We start from the raw sequence: 8,116 nt of genomic DNA, 5'->3' as shown, positions 1-8,116 counted from the left end.
GTCTGGGGGAGAGGGCCCAGCAGACCCTAATATGGGGGGCAAGGGCAGGAGACTGGGATGCCAAACTCCAGGGACAGGGACACCAGGCAGGAAAATAAAGGAGATGTGAAAGAGGGGGGAGGGAACCCCCCCAAAGCCATATAATTCTCAATTGCTTTGGTCTTTAATTTCATCGCCCCATAAATGAGGAAATATCAGTTCCCATACTAAATTTTTATCCTCGGCTGATAAATATGACGGGGAATTTTCGTTGGGTCCTCGTAAAAGCGAACAGTTTCGATCAAACTGGTGGGGAAAGACTTACGCAGATAATACAAACAGAGTGGCCATAAAGTGTCTGCGTTTCCCGCGGGGTGGGACAAATGGCTCCCTGGATTGACTGCCACCGGGGCCGTCCCAAGTCTCATCTGGGGCCTAAACGGGCTAACCTTGCCGGGGCCAACCCCTTGTGCCGAGCCCATGGCGACCTCTGTAAATGAAAACACGAAAGCATTTCAAATCTCCCCTGGCTGGCCCTGCCAGCAAGTCACACATTAAACATTCTCTTCCAGTTTTCCCGGGGTTCGGGGACCCCTGCGCCTTTTCTCTCGCCCTCTGGATGACAGATTTCGGAGGATTTCTTTCCGAAGTCGTCTTCTAGCAGCCGCGGGCTTGGGCCTCCCTAGAAGCGATCCAGCCTTCTCACTCCTCCGCGCCAGGGCGTCTTGGAGCTCTGGTCTTTTCCCGGCCAGGCTCCAGCCCTTCGGAAAGTCGAAACCCATGGGTCGGTCCAGGGGAAAATGTGGGGCGACCGGAAAGACAAGTTATACTCCAGATTCCGTTTCCTGAGGAAAGGGTGGAGAGTTAAGTTCGCTTTGTGAGAAAGGCGATGAAGAAACGTAAAGAACTATTTGAAACATACCTTGTCCCTTATTTCTCGCTTCCCTTTCTTAAAAAAATCGCTCTGCTGAAGGACACTTCTCAGGGTCGCATTTTGTCGCGTCCGTTGCCTTGGTTTCCCGGTTGATACGTGACTCCCCCAAACCGCCCGAGGCCCCGAGGGTTCCCTCTTTCTCTCTGGGAATGCTCCCTGTTTTCGTGGAGGCAAGGTCAACTGGAAAGCGAGGGCCGCCAGGGCCTGGAGCAGAGCAGCCGAACCGGCTCCAAGGCCAAAGCCTTCCTGCCCCTGAGTTGATAATCCAGGAGCCGCCCACCCAGCCAGGTCCAGGCCGCGCTCCCTGGTCGGGGAGCCGGTGCCTCTGGTTGCCGGCCTCCTCCTCCCGCGACCCCTCAGTCCCCTCGGAATCCCTCTCTCCCAAGCAGCCCTGAAGTCATCTTGACCTCCTCCCTGGCCTGCCCCAGACACTGGAGATTCCCCGTCAATCCCCACGGGGAACTTGCAACTCAACCAACTTCCGTGACGGGAGGTCCCGAGCTGAGCTCCCAGCCCCAAGGGCCGAGACCGACGAAAGAGGACGCAGGAGAGGAGAAACTTTAGTTCCGTTTGGGATTCCTTAACTTTTTCCTCTCCCTTTCTCTGCCCGCAGGATCCCTCCCCCAAACCTCACCCCACTCCCATCCCAGGGGAAGAAGTGGGGGCGGGGGCCAAGGCGAGGAAAAGAGGAGGTGAGGAGGGGAAGAAGTACCTGAATCGTGTCTTGACCTTTTAGTTTGAATGTGACTGTTTTGAGCCCCGAGTTGCCTCGCTCTCTCACTCTGTCCCGCATTTTCCCCCCTCTCCGCTCCCTTCTCCCCAAGAGTTACAGGCTGCTTCCCGGGTAAACAAACCCCATCCTCCCTAGAACCCCCTCACCCCCCTCCACCCCGCTCCTGCCCCAGTCGCCGCGGGGGCCCTTCCTTTGTTCGCGGGGAAGGGCTCCGGCGCCCCTACCTCGAGGCGGCTGCTAGGTGGCGCTGTTACTCCACGCTGCGCGCTCTGCCTGCAGACAACTTGACCCCGCTGACGTCACGGCCGTCTGAATCATCAAGGCCATTTTCAAATCCCATTGGTCTAGCCGTCACATGGTGAGGGCCGAATGCGCGGATAATTATGGAGCTGATATTTCCCCCCCTCCCCTTCTTTTCCCTCCCGCCCCTCCAACCGCCCCCCCTCCCGGATGGGGAAAAAAAAAGATGTCAGCTCCTCCGCAGTAGTATTGCTCCTTAAAAACCCCTCTCTCTGAAAATGACATGCCCTCGCAATGTAACTCCGAACTCGTACGCGGAGCCCTTGGTTGCGCCTGGCGGAGGAGAGCGCTATAGCCGGAGCGCAGGCATGTATATGCAATCTGGGAGTGACTTCAACTGCGGGGTGATGAGGGGCTGCGGGCTCGCGCCCTCGCTCTCCAAGAGGGACGAGGGCAGCAGCCCCAACCTCGCCCTCAACACCTACCCGTCCTACCTCTCGCAGCTGGACTCCTGGGGCGACCCCAAAGCCGCCTACCGCCTGGAACAACCTGTTGGCAGGCCGCTATCCTCCTGCTCCTACCCACCTAGTGTCAAGGAGGAGAATGTCTGCTGCATGTACAGCGCAGAGAAGCGGGCGAAAAGTGGCCCCGAGGCAGCTCTCTACTCCCACCCCCTGCAGGAGTCCTGCCTCGGGGAGCACGAGGTGCCGGTGCCCAGCTACTACCGCGCCAGCCCGAGCTACTCCGCGCTGGACAAGCCGCCCCACTGTGCCGGGGCCAACGACTTCGAAAACCCTTTCGAGCAGCGGGCCAGTCTCAACCCGCGCGCCGAACATCTGGAGTCTCCCCAGCTCCGGGGTAAAGTGAGTTTCCCTGAGACCCCCAAGTCCGACAGCCAGACCCCCAGCCCCAATGAGATCAAGACCGAGCAGAACCTGGCGGGCCCAAAAGGCAGCCCCTTGGAGAGCGAAAAGGATCGGGCCAAAACCGCCGACTCCAGCCCAGACACCTCGGATAACGAAGCGAAAGGTAAGGCCGCCTGGGCCGTGGCCCGGGTGGGACGCTCGGGCACTTGGTCTTCATGGCCGGGGCGGGGGCAGGGAGAGGGTTGGGCCGAGGAGGCTCTGGACGGTCTTGGGAATGCGACCCCGGCTTGGGACTCGTGCCTGCTGAGCGCCAGGCTGGTGGCGCCTCATTTGGCTAGGGAAGGTAAGCGGCGAAGTGGAGGTGCCGGCGGCAGCGGCCGTGGGCGCCGAGGCCGGGGTGGTGCGCACGGCGGGCAGCCTGCAGCGTCTTGTGTTGCCCAGGGCGGGGGACCGATCCCGGGCGCGTGCTAGCTTTGGTTTGCTTGCTCTGCGTTCGTGTCCTGGGAGGCTGATGCCCCCCCCACTCCCCCACTTCCCCCACCCCCACCCCCGCTCAGGTCAGAAGCATGCAAAAAGCTTAAAATGGCGATCTTGGGCCAGGGACTAGGAAAGACTTGGGAGAAGGGGGATTTCGCTTTACTGCGTTTTCCCAGTTGAAAATTGTTTCCTGCGAGGCGCGATTTGTTGTTTGTGGGTCTGATTTTGCGTGTGGCTTGGGCTCCTGCGGTTTTTGGCTCGGCCGGGGGCCTCTGGCAGCGGTGCTGGGGCCGGAAGAGGTGGAGGTGAAGGGCTGCCCTCCACGTCCCTCCCTCCCCCAGACGCCCAGGCTGCGTATGGCGTTGGAACAGGGCATTTGGAATGTTGTAGGTTTTTTGTCTCCCCTTTGAAATTTTGTTTCCTTTTTTTTATAGTTACGTTAAAAAAAATTTTCCCGTTGGTTTCCAAAAGCAGCTTACAAATGAGTGGTTGGGAAATTTCTGTGTGCATGGTAAGCGGTTTTCTCCTGAAAGGGAGTGAGGCTTTGGTTGGATTTTATTGTAATTTTGGTGGCGAGGGAAAGCCTAGCCAGAGTTCAAGCTCGGGGTTCAAGATTCATTTCTGCTGCAGGTACTGGGGGCCCTCAGGACCCTTCTCTGACACCTGGAGAAAATGTGGAGGAAACGGGAGCAGTGGAGGGAGGCTGAGGGGACTTACCCTGAAAAGTTGGAGCAAAAAGCATCAGAAAAGGCCCAACTGGTGGGGCGGGCAGGGGATAAACCTGCTCCCCACAGCACTGGCTACTGGAGGCTGTGTGTAGGAAGGGCTCTTTGGGTGCAGAGGCAGATGAAACAGTGAAAACTGAGCAGACTGGGGGCGGCCTGGGTCTTATGGCGGTTTGTATATGGATGTGGTCCACACGTATGCCTGGAGGCGACCTGTGTCACACTCACACACACTCACGCATGCCCTCTCATACATGCACACGCACTCTTTTGGCGGGTGAGGGCAGACCCTCATCCTCTTGGGTATCCTCTGCAAATCAAAGGTGGCCTTGGCAAATCAGCCCATGGAGACCCTAGCCAGAAGGTGGGCACGGGTGTGTTCATGAGGGGGAGGGGGAGAGAGGCACGCATACCTACGAAGCCTTACTGGTGGCACGTGTGCAGCCCAAAAGTTTAATTTTATACCATCTCCCCATACCCCGAGCTTGGTTGGGGTGCAGATTTAGGGTAGGAAAAGCTGTGTTCTAGCCCCACCAAAAGCAAAGTCAAGTTTAACAAGCCTACCTCCTAGCTCAAACTGCCCCCATTCTGGTAGGGTCCCCTTTCTCCCCTGCCATCCCCATACCATCTAAACCCTCCCACCCCAACTAATCCCTCTGACTCTGCCTGCTCCCTTTTTGCCTGCCCCCCTCATTTTGGTGCCCCCACCAGGCCAGAGGCAAGAGGGCTTTGGGCCGGACTCCCCACTTGTAATTTCTCCCCTTCCCCCAGACCCCAACAACCCCAATAAAAGATAAATGGCACAGAGTTAGATGTGGAGAGCCTTTAAACAATTTGGCAGAAGGCTGCAGGTGCAGAGGTGGGAACAGAATTAAGGACATTAAAGTGTTTAAAACTGCAGCCTCAAGTTTGCATTTTCTGATGCCTCCTGGTTCCCCTAGGGCCCCCACCCCACTCCCCATCAAGCTAAGATCCAGGAACCTGGCAGTTTCATTTGGCATAGAAGGGGAGATAGAGCACAGAGCCATCAGCAGAGTCCTTTTCTGGGTGTCCCTCTCGGGTCTCTGGACTCTGGGTTTTTCCCTAGAAAAGATGACCAAGGTCTCTTCTGCTGCTTGAGGAGCAAGGCTGGTTCATTTCAGCAAGAATTTGTGCGGGGGGCGGGGGGGAGAAGCTGTAGATAAGGGAAAGGGAAATACACACCACACTTATAGCATCTCCTGATATAAATAGACACATGGGTACATATCCCTGTGTGTGTACATATGTATAGGAGCGTGTATCTCTGCAGAAATACATATGAACATGCATGCATACGTCCCTACATAGACTAGGCAGGAGATTTCCAGGAGGCTGCATTTCCTCAGGATCTCTCTCCCTTGACCTTAGGTCTCTGGCCAGGGCAGTTGACTGAGGACTCCTCAGCATGCCCCATAGCTGTTGCCCCTGACCTCCGCTGCCTGCACAAGCTCCCTGCCTCAGTTACTCCTGGGGGAAATGGCCGGGATAGGAAAAGCTGGCAATGGGAGATCCAATGGGGTAGAGTCACTCTGTGACGCTTCAGGTGGGAGCCAGGGCTGGGGATCTGGTGCAGAGACGGCTGCAATGGCCTCTGGCTGCAGAGTCTGGGGCGACATCCCTCCACTGTGTTGAAAGGGGTCAAAGCTCTCTGGAAATTGCTCTGGGCAGCGAGGTGGCCTCTGCCACCGGGTCTGAGGCCTGGAGAACACTTTTTCCTTCTGGTTGGATTTTTACAGAGCTGGAAAGGAACAGAGAGGAGGCGGGGTCTGGGGAGGCTTAGAGTACACGCCAGGGCCAGCAAGCCGAGGGAGAGCAGGAGTTCTCAGAACATGCTAGGTCAAGGTGGATTGGGTGATTAAATTTAATAGACGCGTTGGAGGCAAGTACTTTCTGTCTTTCTCCCCTGTAAGTCTAGACCCCAAAGAAATTCTAAGAGCCTTGAGGCCAGGAGGACCCCACCAGCCAGGCCTGTGGGGCGAGAACAGCTCCCCTGTGCTCCCTCAGCTGCCCCCACTGCAAGCTGGCCAAGGCTGCAGTGCTGCGAGGGTTGCCTCTTCGAGGGATACTTATGTAAATAATGTTATTTTTAACAGAGGAGATAAAGGCAGAAAACACCACAGGAAATTGGCTGACAGCAAAGAGCGGAAGGAAGAAGAGGTGTCCCTATACTAAACACCAGACGCTGGAATTGGAGAAAGAATTTCTGTTCAATATGTATTTGACACGAGAGCGCCGCCTGGAGATTAGCAAGACCATTAACCTTACAGACAGACAAGTCAAAATCTGGTTTCAAAATCGCAGAATGAAACTCAAGAAAATGAACCGAGAGAATCGAATCCGGGAACTGACCTCCAATTTTAATTTCACCTGAGCGAGGGGGCTCCCCTCCCACTCACCCTCTTCCCCCCGTTCCCTCCTTTCCCCGCCCCTCCTCCTTTTGTGCCTGGTGGTATATATTTTTTTTCCTCCCTGAGTATAAATGCAACACGCCTGCAAAAAAGGCAAAGACCTCAGACACTCCTTTCAAGGGACCTATGGTTCTTGCTGCGAAGATGTGTCCACCTAAAGCATGAGAAATGGGGTGCTGGGTTGTGGGGTGTGGTGTGCCCGCATAGACGAGGGTGGGAGTGTGGCTGGTGTGTGTGTCAACCCCTCACTCACCCACGCACTCACACATAGCATCCCGTTCTCCAGGCAAAGTTAAGGTCGAATCCACCCGATTAGAGGGGGAAAAAGAGGGAAAAAAATCAACCAGAGAAGGTCTGTAATCTCGAAGAGCACAGTCAGAATCGCTCCTTCCTTGCTGCATTTCCTCCTTAGAATAATAGACGTTTTTGGAAAGTTCGGCTAGTGTTTGTGTGTTTGTCGTAGCGTCCAGCGCCTGCACCAAACCCTCTCTGTGTCTTCACCTCCCAATCGTTCTGAGAATCTGCTTGAAGTCTCGTATTTGTACTGCCTTCTGCTTTTCTCCCATTCTCCCAGCACCCCCACATCCCCCATGCACTGCCATCTCAGAAATTCCATCCAGAGGAGCAAAAAAAATTTTTTAAATTTAAAATAGAACATAGTGAAGCAAAGACAGAGTGCCCCTCCCCCAAATATCGCCCTGTCCCTGTCTGGGAGTTGTGTTATTTAAAGATATTCTGTACGTTGTATCTTTTGCATGTAGCTTCCTTAATGGAGAAAAAAATCCTAATAAATTTCCAGAATCATGATCCTCAAATGGGTGGTTTTCTGTTTTTAGTGTTTTTTTTAGCGACACCCTCCCCCCAAAGAGGCTGAGTGTGTGGATGCGTGTGTTTTGTGTTTGACTCATCTCCTAGAGCCTTTCTAGAACGTCTCTTGGCGGGTTTAATGTAAGTGAGAGACCATAACGTTGATTTAAATATTATCCAGGTGACCACAATAAGTCAAGGTCATAAAACAGTAATGTCAGGACGGTCTTGGTGCGCGCGAGAGGTGGATTTTATGATCTGCAAATATAATGTGGTGCTGCAGTGAAAGATGCATTTAAAGGTGACTGGAGGAGGGAAGGAGGCAGAGAGCAAACTGCAATCTTGAGGAGCAGACGGATCTGATTGCCTGGGGTGCTGGGCCAGGCGCACCCCACCGCTGCTCGGGGGAACCCCAAGAGCCCCCCACCTATCCGAGGAAAGGAATAAACTTAACCGCCGGAGGGGGGCAAGGAGCTCAGCCACCCCCCCCTTCGACAGCAGCAGCAGAAGCACGGGCAGCGGCAAGAGGAGGAGGACGACGACGAGGCAGCGACAAGGTAAGAGAAGCGGTTTCTTGTTCTTCTCTTGGCGCTGGAGTGGGGAAGAGCGGCGTCCCCAGGTGCCCAGCGCGCAGTGGGCAGAGCAGGGTGGAAGGTGTTTCGTGCTTCCGCGCTTGCTGAGAGCCCAGGCTTGCCTTGTGGCGGCTCGCGGTGGAGGGCAGTGGCCGTGAGCTCTCCGTCCCCAGCCCCGTTGCCGTGGGGTTCGGCGGTCAAAGGGGTAAATTGGTGGTTTTGGGCTTCTTTCTTTACTCGGTCACTTAGGGTCTCCTTGAGTTCGACACATGGGTCTAGACGTCTCTCATTCTGGCCGTCTGCTGGGGGAAGCGGAGGGAGGATGGGCTAGAGAGTGTTGGAGCTTGAAGCTTA

The 8,116-nt window shown here is 55.4% G+C and overlaps 1 protein-coding gene across 1 annotated transcript; it reads left to right on the top strand.

Moving 5' to 3' along the window:
• Positions 1–2,164: 2,164 nt before the first annotated feature.
• Positions 2,165–7,132, top strand: HOXC10 (homeobox C10; the record flags this gene model as incomplete). The annotated part of the gene is made up of 2 exons (XM_079937036.1): positions 2,165–2,915; positions 6,069–7,132. The coding sequence occupies 2 exons, from the start codon at positions 2,165–2,167 to the stop codon at positions 6,344–6,346; spliced, it is 1,029 nt and encodes a 342-aa protein (XP_079793162.1). The 3' UTR covers positions 6,347–7,132.
• Positions 7,133–8,116: the final 984 nt, after the last annotated feature.

This window comes from Stenella coeruleoalba (assembly GCF_951394435.1).
Source record: "Stenella coeruleoalba genome assembly, chromosome: 11".
NCBI lineage: Eukaryota > Metazoa > Chordata > Mammalia > Artiodactyla > Delphinidae > Stenella > Stenella coeruleoalba.
This window is presented reverse-complemented; position numbering and strand designations above follow the sequence as displayed.